Raw genomic sequence first — 16,319 nt, 5'->3', positions numbered from 1 at the left:
CCAGTTTTCAAAGTTCTTTCACATATTACCTTCTCTAGTCCTTTATTACAAGTAACAAACTGTTAGGCTCATTTTATATCCAATGAAATTGATACTCAGAAAGGGGAGGAGAGTTACCTGAGATCACACAGCGAGTAGTGGCAGAGCTGGTAATTTTCCATGCCAGTGCAGCAAAGCCCGTGTATATAATAGAAATTTTACATGTGCAAACATTTATATAATTCAGACTTAATAAGAATTGTACTCTTTTCAGCAATTAACCTAATTTTACTTATTAGTATCTATTTATATCTTGTTGCGATCCTGGAAAGTTAGACTACTATAATTTCCTTACATTATGGAATGCATGCTTTTCATTAAGTTACCCATATATATTTTTTAAAGATTTTATTTACTTATTTGACAGTGAGAGAGAGACAGCGAGAGCAGGAACAGGAGCAGGGGGAGTGCGAGAGGGAAAGCAGGATCCCATGGAGAACGGAGCCCGATGCGGGGCTCAATCCCAGGACCCTGGGATCACGACCTGAGCCGAAGGCAGATGCTTAAAAACTGAGCCACCCAGGCACCCCTGCCCTTGTTTTTTTTTTTTAAATAAACATACATCATAAACACACAAACATGTAGAAAACAGGAAAGCACATGCTTCTTTTACAGATATATGTGGATAAAGTATATAAATAATTTAACTGATTCAGTATCTTTCTTCGTGGCATGTATTGCAGCAAAATCCTAGATATAATAAACTTTGTAGCCTGACTTGCACTTGCTGACAAAAGAGCAAAATATTTTATAGTAGAAAAAATGCACACTATCATGTTGTGGTGTGCTTAATTGGAGGAGGTGACTCATTGCATAAAGTTTCATCTCAGCTCTGTCACTTGCAAGTTGTATGAACTTTTGCAAAATTTACTTAATCTCTCTGAACTTAACTTCCTCATTTGTGAAAGAGGTATAATAATTGTATATTACTCCTAATGTTCTTGCAAATAACAAGACCTTATAATAGCTGTTACAGCATAAGTATTCAATAAGTGGGAGCTATTGTTATAATTGGCATAACCCTAAGAGCCAATCATCTCCACATTCATATTGTTTGACTATATCGATCCCTAAAAATAAGTCAGTAAAAGTCCTCTAAATGTAGCTTTGTAAATATGAAGATCAGAAAATTTCTCATCAGTCATTAAGGCATTGCAAAGGAGAGTCTAAATTCATCTCCTTTCTTCTCTTCCCTGTCCATTCTTTTCTCTCTCACTTTTTCTTTTTCTTTTATTTTCCCCTTGCTTTTTTCAAGTATGAGAATGACAGCACTTACCCCTCTCCCGCCCCTGGCAAAAAAAAAAAAAAAATGACAAGGGGAAATGAAGAGGTCATATTAGAGTGTCCTGGCTGATGTTTGGCCTTAATTGTGCAACCCTAGATGCAACCCCCTCTCTCTCTGCCTACTTGTGATCTCTCTCTCTCTGTGTCAAATAAATAAAATCTTAAAAAAAAAAATGTGGGAATGTTCAGAGACATACTACTTAATCAAAATAAGTGAGTAGAACAAATGCTGTCCTTGTTGCTTCGCAGCTCATGCATTAGTTCTTTCAGGTATTGCTTAACAACTGCTATGTACTAAATCCTGGGCTCATCATAGTACTACAGTGCTGTCAATAAAGACATCATTCCTTTCTTTAGAAAGCGCCCAGTTGGTGGGGAGGGTGGTGGAGGTTAAATACTAAATAGAAAAACTATTTGAAGATATAATGGCTAAAACATTTCCAAATTTAGCAAAAATTATGAATTCAGATGCACTCAGGGAACCTCACACAAGAAACAAGAAGCAAACTGCACCAAAAAACTTCTAATAAAATTGCTCAAAGCCACTAATATTTTTAAAAATATTTTTAAATTTTAAAGCAGCCAAAGGGAAAAAAGGACTCATTATGAACAGAGGAACAAAGATGATGCCTACTGCAAATTTCTCACCAAAAATAGTGCAAGGGAGAAAACAGTGGAGGGTTTTGATAGGGACTCCATATCAGCAGCCACCTTCCACCTCTGTTTTGGCAGAAACTGACAAGCTGTTTTTAACATTTAAGTGAAATGTGAGGAATTTTAAATAAGTTAAACAACTTCAAAAAAGGGGAAGAAAGTTGAAGATTTTCACAAGCTGATTTCAAAATTTATAATGCTACAAAAATCAAAATGGTGTGATATTGGTATTTGAAAACATATATTATTTTAAATATATATAAAATATCTAGATCTATCTATATAGAAAGATATATATATAGATAATGTATATATATACCTAAATAAAAAATATATATGTACAACACATGTGTACATACATATATATATAGGCAACCTAATGGGCAGCCCAGAAAATTATCTATATAATTATGGTCATTTGACTTTCAACAAATGTGCCAAGACACTTCAATGAAGGAAAGGATTTTTTTTTTCAACAAATGGTACTGAAATAATTGGATAACCATATGCCACAATGAATAAACTGGTATCTTTACTTCACACCATACACAAAATCCACAATATAACTCATAATCAATCATATACAAATATTTACAAGCTGAAATTAGAAAACTTCTAGAAGAACACATATGAAAAATATTTGTGATCTTAAGTTAGGCAAAGATATGACGCCATAGGCTACATAGATTAGATATGATGCCATAGGCTACTACATACAAGAAAAAACTGATTAACTGAGTTTCATAAAGATCAAAATCCTTTGTTCTTCAAAAGATACAATTAAGCAAATAAGAAAAATCATAGACTGGAAGAAAAATATCTGTAAATCACGTAGTTGGTAAAGGAATCACGTGATGAATACATGAAGAACTCTTAAAACTAAACTCAGTAATAACGTAAGTGACAATAAAAAATGGGGAACATATTTGAATGTGTGTTAAACAATATAATGCCACTTTGGAAAGCAGTTCGACAGTTTCTTAAAAATGTAAACATATTTAAAATAAGATACAGCAATTTAAAAGCTTATCTACTTAAGATACAGTAATCCCATTGTTGGTGTTTATAAAGAAAAATGAAAATTTATGTACACACATAAAGATGTGTATACAAATATTCATAGGAGTATTATTTATAATAGTCAAAAATGGAAACTTTGCAGATGTCCTTTCACTGGTGAATGGATATGTTGTGTATTCATGCAGTGGAATACTATGTAGAAATAAAAGGAAACTAAATATGATATGTGCAACAAAATGAACACATGTAAAGTAGATTATGCTAGGTGAAAGAAGCCAGACATAAAAGACTACACATTGTGTGATTATATGTCCTGGAGGTAGGAGCAGAGTTTGAGTTCGTCCGGGCATGAGGGCACCTTTTGAGGGTGATCAAAAGTTTCTAAAATTAAGACTCTGGATGAATAAACATATACATTTACAAAAATAAAAATATCAATCTGTATAATTATATTTGAGCATATTTGTGGTATATAAATTATACCTCAATAAAATTGATAAAACTTAAACAAAATAGAATTCAGAGAAACAGTAGAGTGAATTAATAGCTTTGCTTATATTACAGAAAGCAAGGAAAAGAAATAAAATGCATTAAATCAGAAAAGCAATGTAACTTCTATTATTTGTAAACAACGTAATTATAGACATAGAAAATTTCCTTGAATTTATGGTAACACCAGTAAGTGAATTTAGCAATGTGACAGTATGTGAGGCCAATATTTAAAAGCCAGTTTTATTTCTATAAATCATCAACAAAAAACCCTTAAATAAAATTAAAATACTATTTCCTAAAGTATAGAAAGTATAAAAAACCTGGGAAAGAAAATAGAATATTTAAAGTTGTAGTAGGCAAAGATTTCTTTGACAACATTCAAAAGCCCTAATCATAGAAGAAAAATCAGGAATTGGACTTCATTAAATACCAAACCCATTACAAAAATGCATAGACAAGCTACAGTGAGTGGAAAATATTAACAGTCCATTCACAGGCCAAACTCATCTATGGTGATTGAAGTCAGAAAGTGGTTATTTCTCTGAGGTATGGGGAATGATTGGAAATAGCATAAGGAAACATTCTGGAGGTAATGAAAATGTTCTGCATTTGCTGTGAATGATAGTTCCTGAGGTGTATACAATTATCAAAAGTCATTGAACAAAACACTTAAGAGCTATGCATTTTATTATAAGTTTATTATACCTCAAGTTAAAAAAAGAAGAAGAAGAAGAAGAAGAACAGGAATAAAAAGACTAAAAAAAAAAAAATTACCAGAGCCAAAACATTATTCCTTGTCTGCTTAAAAAACTCAGCAATGAACCCACAAATAGAAGGGAGGAAGAAATTGGTTTTATGAAATGGGAATTAAGTAAATGAGTATGGGTTAGGCAGAAGAGTTGTGATCTAGACATTTTGGATCTTTACTACAGAGCTAATCACCTCTTGGTCTAAAAAGAAAGAGTCTCCAGAGAAAAGAATTTTCTGCTAAAAAATGCGCATTGATCAAAGTTCTTACCAGCAACTCAACCCAGATATTGTTCAAATGCATGATTCATTATTTTGACATCTAAATGTCATAACTATCTTTGATCCTTTTCCTTGGGGATAACTTGCTAAATGTGATAGAGTGGTAGAAAGTCAGGGGGAGTGGGTGAACAAGAATCTCTTTTTCTGGATCTCTCTATTCTCACACAAAAGGCAAATATGTTTAGCTCCACCCCCAGCCAAGCCTTACTGGGACAATGAAAATCCTGGACAGATTTCAGACACTGCAGGGTCATTGTTGTCTCTTCTGAAATACCTTCCTGCTGCCTTTCCTCACTGCTAGGTGACACTGTGAGGTGGACGTGGCAATTTCTGCACACACACCCCCAACTTCTTGTCTCTCATCACATAAACCAGTAGACAATCGGATGGTATTTCCTTGGCTACAATGGACTCCTAAGAGATCTTCCAGTTATTCCTGCTATTTAGCTAATCAATCATGTCACCCCATGGTTACTGGAAGTGTGTTGGCTAAGATGACCAGCCATGTCCTCTGCAATAAAACTCAACAGGAAAGCAATAAGAATTCTTCAGTTACAAAAGGAGCCCTATCTCCTCACCACTTCAATCCATCGTTGTAAAAGTTGTAGAATGGCCTTCTGTCTTCCTTTGAGTTTTTGGTGCTAGGCATGAAACGAAGAGGAAGTTCCACTCCTAGATTAATACCTACAGTGTATACTTTATATATCTTACGGTACAACTTACGATAGCAGGTCGGTGAAAAATTACTGGAACAAATTCCTTGTGAGTGATTCCTCCCAAGCCCTTTTTTGGGGGTCTTAACCACAAACATTACCCTTGGGTAAACATGGAAACTGAGGCAAGCAGAGTATCAGTTAGCATGGCCAAGATTTCCTTTGAATTACAGAGCCTGAGACAACAGTTGTCATCAGAATTCTAGTCTTTTCCTTTGTGAACTAAGAACATTCTTTCCACACAAAGATGAATTTAGCAGCATGTAATTTTCCTTCTTATCTACTAAATGTGGGATTGAATTAGAGTTTACCTAGAGAGATCTAATTTGTAGTTTTGAAAATAAGCAAAAAGCTGTTAGACCGTAATGTTGATATTCTGATCACGTTACATATGCATAAGAAGAGTATCAAGCAAAGCTTTATTTACATTTCCTAAGTGTTTTTTTTCATTTTGTATAAACTAATGAGTGGTGCTGTTAGGGAATATGTGTATCCCTCTTTGTGTAATGGATTAAGCGTGAGTCCTGTTAAACACTAGGCCATAAATCAGGCTGTGTTCTCTATGCCTAATTAAGGGTTTAAAGGGGGAAAGGTAAATTCTTGAATGAAGGGCTCTACTCAGAAGCAGAGTGTGTTATTTCACAAAGGAAGTAGATAAAGCAGAAAAAACGAGAACAATTTAAGAAAATAAAAAGGAGGAAAACTATGAAAGTATTTTAGCCGCTTTATGCTGTTTCTCCTCAGCTTTGAGAATGCCTAAGTGTCCAGATATAATGTGAAAATTATTATTTTTTAATTAGTGCACTGAAATGTAGTAATAATACAGATTGACTGGAGAATTTAAAATGAGCGTCAAAGTAGCTCTAATCAACTAAAAGAGAAAATTATATGCATTGACAATGCAAATAAAATCAGCTACAGAACAGTTTTGAAGAAAATTCACAAGTTTTTTTTTTTTTTCTTTTTAGCTACACATATTACAGTGCACTAAAACCTCAGCATATTAAAACTGTTATAGATTTGGAGTAAAAACCAAAATAATCACAGTTAATCTACTCATTTCCTAGTGGAAGAATTGTCATGAGTTTTGTTAAAATTAGTTTCAGATAATAGTATTAAAACACTTCTGTATGTTCCTGGAGTTAGGCTAATGTTTATATTCATAGTATAAACTGACTTTAAATGAATATATTGAGTGACTTGAAAAGTGCATTACATAGCATATATAGGATTAGAATAAGGGAGACAAGGTCATAATTCATTAGCCCTTAGGAGCTCCACTCAGTAATATCTGACTATACATAATTAATAATGCTGATATTTGGCTTTATTTCACCTTGCTTTGTATTACTCCTGAACTGCACAGTGAAATATAGGAGAGAGATCGAAAAAGCAAACATTTTACTGTTAGGAGAAAAAGAAATAGATCTTGATTAGACTTTTATTTACAATAAAAGGGACCAATTTACTAAATTTCCAATCATTTATTTTTTATTCAGTAAATATTATTGGGGCCTAAATTATGACAAGTAATTTGCTTTGTGGTAGAAATTCAGTGAATTGGGTAGGGGGCAAAGCAGACAAGGTGACCCCCTTTATGGAATTTCCAGACAAGTGAGATCCTAATTGGTCATGGACAAAAGATGTTCAGGGAAAATAAGATTGTTCTTATTTGTTCTTATCTGTAGAATTCAGAGTCTCAGCTTATACAGAATAAAGATACTTCAGAAATAAAACTCATGTTACATGGTCCTCAAGACCACTGAAGAAGACCTCTTCCATATTCCTGGCAACTTACCTCCTTCTCTCCTCTCAACTTTTATTATTCCTTCCCCACCCCACCTTCTGCTCTGTGTTTCGGCTGCTGGCAGGCACATGTGGGGGAAGGGTGGAAGAGATTTGCATTAATTCCAAACCTCCACATGCCACGGATATGTGGAATGGCAGGAAAGCATCCCCTGTCCTGTAACTGGAACACCTAAACCTGCATATATTTGGTCAACACTCTGATTGGTATTTCTGTCCCCAAATTCTTAAGTCTCTCTTCTCATAGTATCGGAGCCTCATACCAATGTTAACCCTTGTCCAGCACAGCATCACCTCTATTTCGTGTTATGTAAATCGATATTTATGTTACCATTTGGGTTTGGTTTGTATTGAGTGTTTATCAGTTGTTGAACATCTTGTAAAATAAAATGAAATAACATTCCTGGAGATGAAAAGGAAAGGTCTGCTGGAATTGACAAAGGCACACATGTGCAACAGCAGTTTGAATTGTTGAATTTTGAACTTAGAAGCAGGAATGGCAATTAAAAAAAAAGCAGGGTAAGTCAGAGAAGGTGCTGTTACATGCCAAATGAACTTGGGAGTTACCCCTATTCTGTCTAATTGGATGGGGATCTTGGAAAAGGAAGAATTTATAGGGCAGTTCTAACTGGAACCTCTGCTCTTTGAGTTATTCCTCCTCATTTAAAGGAAAGATTCTTGAAATACAAGTGATTTCATATGTAATTTAAATGAATGCCAACAGCACTTGGTAGATGTTATCTATCCATTTGAGTCTTTTTCTAATTCTAAATTGTCCTGACTTCCACTGCACTTTATTTGGAAAAGCGTCTCTCCATTCTTACAAATTAGAATGTTCAAATCCTTCCCATCCTTCAAATCTCATTTTAAAGGACAGCTCTTTTCTAAAGCCTTCTTTAGCCTTCACAGTAGAGAGTTCTTTTTTTTTTTTAATATTAGTTTTCACATACATAATTTTACTTGTAGATTTGGGACATTCATTATTTTCTGCCTCTATTAAAAAGATACTCATATCACTTACAAAACTATTAAAGAACTATCACCGATTCATATTTTCCTTCCTTCCACTACCTTTATTGAGTCCTAAGGAAAAGTATGGCCGAGCATCCATAGGTGAATGTGGAAGGGAAGAGTGCAACAGCAACAACTGCTTCCATGCAGTGGTGGCCTACTTCTGTTCTGGTGCTCTGTGAAGTATGTTATTTTGGCATAAAACACAAGTCTTTAACTAGACTTACCTATTATGGACTATTTATATTCAAATATCGAAAAGTAGAGGTAGAATCTAAGAAGCTTCAGAATATTGATTATTTATACTCGCCTCACTATCAAAGAACCAGTACATAAATAACTGCGTTTAGTTTTAGGTTTTCTTTTTGTTTTTAATGTACAATCAGTTTACATCCACTTAAGCAGGATGATATATTTTCTCTTCTGTAATAACCAGAATTGCTTATTAAAGAATAATAAGTTACAGCTAAGCAACTGAATAAGTATGTTTTCCTTTCACTGGCTCTAAAACTTATTAAGTACCATTTCACAAAAAAAAAATTATATGTTGTGGTCTGATTGCTTAAAAATAGGTATTTCTGAATAGAAGAGAAAACATTAGAATGAGAATACTTTGAAATAAATCAATTGCTTTAGTTATAAAGAGAGTTGTCGAAAATAAAAGCAGATGTGAACGTGATTCAAATTTAATATATTTGAAATATAAAATAAAAATGTAATACACCTGGATAGAGTTATGCAAATTGCATGGGTAAATTTTTTCCCCTAGGGATAACTTCAGCGTGTTCTCTAAATCTATTAAAAAAAGAAAGTAGGAAACTGGAAATAATTTTTAAATGTTTCCTTAAACTGATGCATAGCTTTTTCTTATTATATTGAATTAATAAAGTAAATATTTTTAAAGAATTAACATAATCAGCTCTTTATGGCTGTGAACTGCCTCTACTTAATTTTAGGTAATCAAACATTTTTATTACTTCAGTCATTTGACACTATTCTCAAAGGAATCACCTTACTAGTATTGTTCTCATTCTTAGGCATATGTCTTTCCATTAGATGTAAATGTTCATTTCTAGTTAGGGAAAAAAATATATATATTTATATAAAATTTATTTTAGTATTGTATTTTAGGATAATAGAAACAACATGGGGATAGGGTCAGAACACTTGGGTTAGGTTCCTAAAACTGATTTAGCAAGAGACCTCGCATACAATGTAATGTTTTTAAGTCTCATTTCCTCATTTGTGCAGTAGACATAAAAATCTGTTTGCATGTCTTTTTTTGAAAGGGTCAAATGAGATAATGTATATGAAAAAACTCCCAAGTACTATTTACATACCATTATTATTACATTTAGGAAGTAACCTTACATAAATAATCCAGTAGGAGTGCCCTTTTTGTTTTTTAGATACTCAAATACACACATAATTAATGTGTAGGTCATAAAGCCACTTCTTTCTTTGCTTAACAATAACTTTCTTGACCTAAACAATTTACCAGTGATCTAAGAAGTTGGAAAGGTTACAATAAACTTTCAAGTCTTAACATATCATTTTGTAGTTCGCTAACAAGATTAACAATCCAACTTTCCATGCATGCCAAACCTGGCAATTATAAATAATTTAAAAATACGCAAGTGTTAACTGTGCAGTTGTTTACAGATGCGTCACGTTTTACGCTACGGAATGATGAACCTACGATGTTGAAAAATAATTAGTGCTAAGGCACAGCGTGGCACTGATCCACGCCACGGCCACCAATCTTCGGTCTTGCATTGTTTAAGATGATGTAGGTGGCTCAACGTTGGGTCAAGTTGCACGTTCAGTATTAGTTCTGTGAGAAGTTGGTTTTGTACACTTTCAGCAAAGCTCTGGGAATCCGCCCAGCCAAGCAGAAAAGGGTTAAAGGAGTCCAGCAGAGGGAGAGGGAAGTAGTGCTGAGTGAGTGTGTGTGTGTGTGAGAGAGAGAGAGAGAGAGCGAGAGAGGCAGAGGGAGTGTGTGTAAGAGAGTGTGAGCGCACAGGACAGAAGCATCGAGTTGCGGAGTGGACTCGTACACAAGTTCCAAAGGCCACAGTGTCCGCAGTTTTCGGCCCTAGCGGGCCCGGGGGGCACGGCCTGCACCCAGCGGGCAGCGTCCCGTGGGTTTGGGGGGCTGGGTGGGAGGGAGAGGGGTCTCGCGAGGGTTTCGGGGCGTGGCTGGAGTGGGGGGCGCGCGGCGAGTGTGCGCGGGTGTGCGCGCGCGAGAGAGTGAGTGTGAGCGCGGCGAGTGTGCGGCCGCGTCGCCATTCCCCGTGACGTCAGAGTGTATTGTTGTGAGCGGGGCCGAGCGAGCATCCCCGGAGCTGTCACCGCGGCGGCCGCGGCGGCGGCGCAGCGCGAGCCCCGCACTAGCGAGCCCGGCCGGCGCCGCCCCCGCCCCTGTCCCCAGCCCCGCCGCCGCCGCCGCCCCAGCCCCCGCCCCCGGCCCGCCCGCCGCGCGCCGCCGCCCGCGCGCCCCCACCCACCCCACCCCACCCCCTCGCTCCATCCCTCCCACCCGCCGCCGCCGCCGCCGCCCGCGCGCCTCCCCCCGCGGAGCGAGTGCGGGTCACCGGGTCACTGGGTCATTGTCTCCGCGCCCGAACCCCGAGCACCCCGTGGAATCCCCCACGTCATCATCAGAACCATCAATGAGATGCAAACATGAAAGACAAGAGGAAGAAGAAGGACCGCACCTGGGCCGAGGCTGCCCGCCTGGTACGTACCGCCCCCCGCCCGCCGCCCGCGCGTCCCGCCGGCCCCGCCGCTCGCCCCGCGCCGGCCCGCGGCGGCGGAGACGGCCACTTCCAGCCCCAGCCGCCGCCCGCTCGCCGGGCTCCTGCTCTTTGTTATTCTGCGGGAGTGGGCTCGCCCAGGGGCCCCTGTGTGTGTGCGTGCGCGCGCGGAGGGGCGCAGCGATTATCTCGGGGAGCCCCGCGCCCGCCGCGCCCGGGACCGCCCGGGACACTTCTCCCGGTACTTCGCTGTCGGGGCTCGGCTGTGCCTTCGCCACGGGTGAATCTCCGAGCGCTCGGCCCCGCTCGACTTCCCTCTCTGCCGCTCCGGAGACCTTTGTGTGGCAATTACCACTCCCTCCCGGCCCCTCCACCTCCCGGAATTTCATCAATAACTCTCTGTGCACGGTCTGTGTGTCCGTTCGGCGTTTGTGAGTTCATACATTTTACACGTGCATGCACTGTGTGTGTCCGACACGGACTTGTGGGGCGTGTGCATGTGGGCTAGGTCGTGCGTGTCTGTGTGCCGTGTCGTGTGCATTATGTATGCACACCGATACGTGCATGTTTCGTGTGGATCAAGTTCGTTTGTGTTTTGTAGGTATTGTGTTCTGCTCGATGTTTGTGTGTACATTCTGTGCACGTGTGTGCAATTTTTGAGTGTGTGTGTCGGGGCGTGTGTGTGTTTGGTGAAGTTGGGTCAGTGTCATTTGTAGTGGGAGGTTATTAAGAGTGTACAGCTAGGTGTGTTTTAATGCTGGCTTCCTGGGCGGTGTTATTCGGCTGCTTTTCTTTAACCTTTAGGAGCTTACGTTTTAATCATCGAAAGAATGTCTCTATAGAAATGCTGGTTGGCAAAGGGGCGTCGGCGTCTTTGGTTTGATGCATGTGTATGTGTGGTTTTCTTCTTCTTCTTCTTCTTCTTCTTCTTCTTCTTCTTCTTCTTCTTCTTTTTCTTCTTTTAAAGGACGGCTGTAAACGGATTTTTTTAAAAGGATATTTCTGTACAGTGTGCCTCACGGGAATGCAAGGCATTACATTTGAAGCTCAGCCTTTCAGGGTTTCGGCAGCATAAATTAAATATTTATTTAGCAACTTACTGTCTTTTATAATTGGCCAAAAGAAAGCAGACTGCATGCAGTAGAGGGCGGGGTGCAGGGTGGAAGACCACAGAACATGTTATTGGGTTGACTTTGTAAAGATTGTTTTACTATAACTGTTTTTTTTTTTCTTCTTCTTCTTCTTCTTAAAAGCTTTTGAGTAACTACATCATGCTCAAGGAGAACATTTGTCAAAAGTGATTATCTGAGTTTGGTTGAAGGGCCTTGCTGGTATGTTTCTGGATTGGAGCAAAGGGTTTTAAATAATTGACCCTATTGCCCTATGAAGGAGTGACAAAAGTCCCTTTTAATTGCGGTTTAATTATTGGAAGCTGAAGTGGCTAGGCCTCTTTACTTCATCTCTTAATTTGTAGTAGTGTATATTATGATTTCTCCTCTTATCTGTGATTGTGTTAATTGCTAAATCACTCACTGTCTGTGGATGAATGGGCAGGTGATAGTCATTCTCTAATGAACTGCATCTGGGAGAGGAAACTTATCTGTGAGAATATGTGAAAAGTAAGCAGTAAGTGTAAAGTAGATGCCAGGTTGATGTTATCACTGAATTTTTGCTAGAGCATAGTACATTACTTATTGTTTGCTTAGCCATTAATTCAGAATTGTGTGGGGGTGTGCAAGGCTTCTGAAAATGCATTATTCAGGTTCCTTGGAGTGGCAATCAAGTGTTATAAAGCTTCAGTGTATGTGTTTTAAACAAGTGAGTGAGTTGACTTATAAATATTTTAAAATAATGATTCATGAATTACCTGTATCTGCCTACAGAGAATTATTTAACAAATAATATTATTCTGATGGATTTAAAGCTAATCATTTGTATTCAACTAGTATTTGTTACTATTCTTGAAAATACTGTGCTCTCTTTGATCTAATTATAATGGATCTGTATTGATAAATCCTGAAATAGATTTCTGAATCACAGCTTTTTGTTAAAAGTTGCCTTTTTCTCTTACAAAGTTCATTGATGGGAAAAGACACACTAGGAGTCATCAACACAAAAGAATTAATGATAGACCAGATGTCTCTATTTTAACCAGACATATTGAACTAGTAGTTATGGTAATTTTTCAATTTGGTTCAAGTTATTTTTCCCCTGGTAGTTGTACAAATGTGTATGATTCAAAATGTGACAGTTGAAACAAAATACTGAGCAAAATAACAAGTAATTATACTGGAAATATCTTTCTCAGGAATTTGTGATTTGTAATTGAGACATGATCATTCTTAACTTACTATGTGAATAAAAAAGGATCCATTTGAGTAATATTGATTTTTTTCATGTTTTCTTTATGATTACATGAATACATATAGACTTAAACTCTCTTACAAACTTGTATGAAAAAATTTTTACTTTTATAACTGTATTAATTTACACTCAATTAATAAGGAATGCTGTTTTTGGGGGCATTTCTGTGCTATAAATACTATCATTACATATTTCACACTGTCCCTGATGATCTCACTGTGGTTGTTGCTGTTAAGGACTTTTAGCCTTTTCTCCATCAAATGTTAAACTAAATGTCTGATTTTAAAAGTAAAGACTATGGATGGACAGAAAATATGCATGTGGTTCTTGCTATATATGAACTAAAGAGAGTATCCAAATTAACATTAAGAATAACCTTCCCATCAGACCATGTATACTATATATCTCCTCCTGGAGCATGTGTGTGAGCGAGATTATCTTGGAAGAGAGGGTATCAGGGGAGAGGAAATGCAAAATACATTTTTTGAACTGTGACCAAAAGCTTCTGTTTCCATGTAGCTTTGCATTCATTTTTAAGAAAAATATAGATGGAAGAAGAACAGTTCTTTGTAGAGTAAGAACTTCCAGTCGACAACAGAATTTGTGCTTGCTTTCTTTGTGAGAAAAGTATATGGTCTGTAAATCTACAAACTCTGAGTGCCAACTCTAGGGATTTTGCTTTAGATAGAGATGCAGCTCTCAAGCCCTACCATTTTCTCGTAGAAGTATGTCATGTTTGTATGTGGTGAGCTTGCTTAGCTTAGGCAAGAAGGAACGGTAGTATGATTTTTCTGTATTTTCAGGAATGTCGTGATTATTAACAGGCTGCCATTTTAAAACAGTAAGATCACATCTTTTTTTTTTTTCTTCCTCTCTCTCTCTCTCTCTCCCTCTCTCTCTCTCTCTCTCTCTGTCTGTCTTTTCTTGTCTTTTTGCCCTGCATCAGTTGGAGAAATTTCAGCCTTCAGCCTCCTCCACTCCCCCTCAGCCTTCTGCAGTTGTGGTTGTCACTTTGCGCATTGCCATTTAATATGGAGGCTTCTCCTAAACCAGATGCATTTTCATCTGTTTTATCTGCTCTTCTAAGGTTATAAAGTCTCAGAGGATCCCACAATCACATGGAAGTGTCTTCTGTCTTAATATTTGTAGAGCACAATAAGAATAAAAATCAAAACCATAACTCATGTTGAGCTGGGGCTTTGACTTTAATCCTTTTGACTTTTATCTGAAGTCTTCACTCTGTTACTATAAATACAGTTTAAACCATTGTGAAAGGATCTTCATGCTTCTTTGTTAAAAAAAAAAAAATGGGGATTTGACAGGACTTTGTTTTACTGCACTAAGGGGTTTCTTTGTTACTGGCTTAACACAAAACATACTGTTATTTATATATTTATTCTAGGTTAATTCTTTTTTTTTCTTCCTGACATGCAAAAATGTTGTTGCTTTGAGAAGTGCTTTTTGATAGTTCCATCACTTTGTTCTATAGGGAATGCTGCTGGTAAGATAATGATTCAGTGTATTAATTTGTTCCCTGAGTTTCTTCTGTTTGTTTCATTCCTTACAATCTTTGTTTAGTCTCACTGGCACCTGAAAATAAATCTTAACAATCTTCAATAGCTTTGTGCTTGGTAACATGGCTGATTTATTTGCTTGTAGTTTAGGTACATTCACAAAGGTAATGACTATTAGTAGGGTTTTTGTGGGGGATTTTTTTTGTTTTGTTTTTTTTGTTTTGTTTTGTTTTTTTGGTAGTTCAAGGTGACCTTTGGGGAAAATTTTTTTAAATGACAAATTTGTCTCATTGTTGGGAGAAAACATATATATATATATATATATATATATATATATATCTTTATGCTATAGCGAGAGTTACTGAAGGTTTTAGTAAATTGAAATTCTGTAAATCATATTCTATTAAAAATTAAGTGGGGTTTTATGAATTAAAAGGAAATCTGTGTGAATCTTTTGCATGGAGAAGATTCTTTTGCATAATGCATTATATGCTGAATAAACTCTTAGGGTTCCTATGAAATAAAGCCGGATGGTATTGGTAGATGTTAAAATAGAATACAATTCATAATTGTTAATTTACTGGTTGCCGTGTCTTTTGTGTTTGTATTTTAGAAATATATACAGCTTTTCAGGAACAGTGAACATGGGGATGGAGTGGGGAGCACTCGTAACTGCTTTTGGCATTTTCTCAGTGGGCTTGGATTTCAGGTTATGAGCAGGCCTTGATAGTTGAGAACATTTTGACTTGTGATTTGGGTAAGCCCCAAAAGAGCACATGAGCATAATTGTGACAGTGCTTATTGGCGTAGGAGCCTGGCTAACTAACGTATATGGCAAGTGCTTTATTTTCAGTCGCTTACATTTCAAGTGGTTTGATTCAGCTCTTTTCTGTGATCTACACGTAACATCATCTTTATGTCTGTGTCTCATCATCTCTTCTTTCAGATGGGGAACCTAAATTTTCATTGCAATTTGAAAGATGGGAAAGAGTTTAGCAATCCCTCTGCCTCTTTTGAATCTCAAGTTAGGAAAAACGTGTTTGAAATAAATGAGAAATGTGAACTTAGGCCTAGTGTTTAGGTTGTTAATTTTTTATTTCCAGCTGACATTAAAGGGAATTTTAAGAGTTGATCCTTTCTTAAGTTTTTCCCTCCTTTGAGAAAGTCTTTGGTAGCAGAAGATTCCTCGGCTGTCAGAAATGGACCCTTGGCGTGCTCTGGCTTTTAGACTTGTAGAGTTGTACCTGTAAAGGAATTTCACCACAGAGAAGTGAACTTATAAAGTAATGAAATTTATTATTTAAGAATATAGTTTCAACCTTCACTGAAATGCACGGGAAATGTGAAGTATGGTCCCTAACCATTTTGAGGGTTCCTACACATACAGCTCAAATGCTGGGGAAGATACAAAGATACATCCTCAAGGAGTGTTGAGTTCAGCAGAGGAGATGAGGAAAACTGGAGGAAGACTGAGCAGACACCATCTGCAGGTGTCCCGTGAATGATCAAGCAGGTGCTAGTTCATGGATTCACAGAAGGGAGAAGCTGTGTGGTATGTGGAGATCACAGAAGGCTTAATGGATTAGGTGAAACTTGGTTTGTCCTTGAAATATGAATAAGATTGAACTGGTGACGAG

General features: G+C 37.5%; 1 protein-coding gene across 1 annotated transcript in view; it reads left to right on the top strand.

The window, feature by feature from the left end:
- Positions 1 to 10,602: 10,602 nt before the first annotated feature.
- The window catches only part of ASXL3 (ASXL transcriptional regulator 3), a 186,932-nt gene continuing 181,215 nt past the window's right edge, over positions 10,603 to 16,319 (top strand). The window contains exon 1 of the mRNA XM_059140183.1: positions 10,603 to 10,787. Within this exon, the coding sequence (XP_058996166.1) occupies positions 10,734 to 10,787 (54 nt within the window). The 5' untranslated portion in view covers positions 10,603 to 10,733. The remainder of the gene's footprint in view (positions 10,788 to 16,319) is intronic.

Source organism: Mustela lutreola, chromosome 11 (genome assembly GCF_030435805.1).
Source record: "Mustela lutreola isolate mMusLut2 chromosome 11, mMusLut2.pri, whole genome shotgun sequence".
NCBI lineage: Eukaryota > Metazoa > Chordata > Mammalia > Carnivora > Mustelidae > Mustela > Mustela lutreola.
Note: the sequence above shows the minus strand (reverse complement) of the source record. Positions and strands in the feature narration are given on the sequence as shown.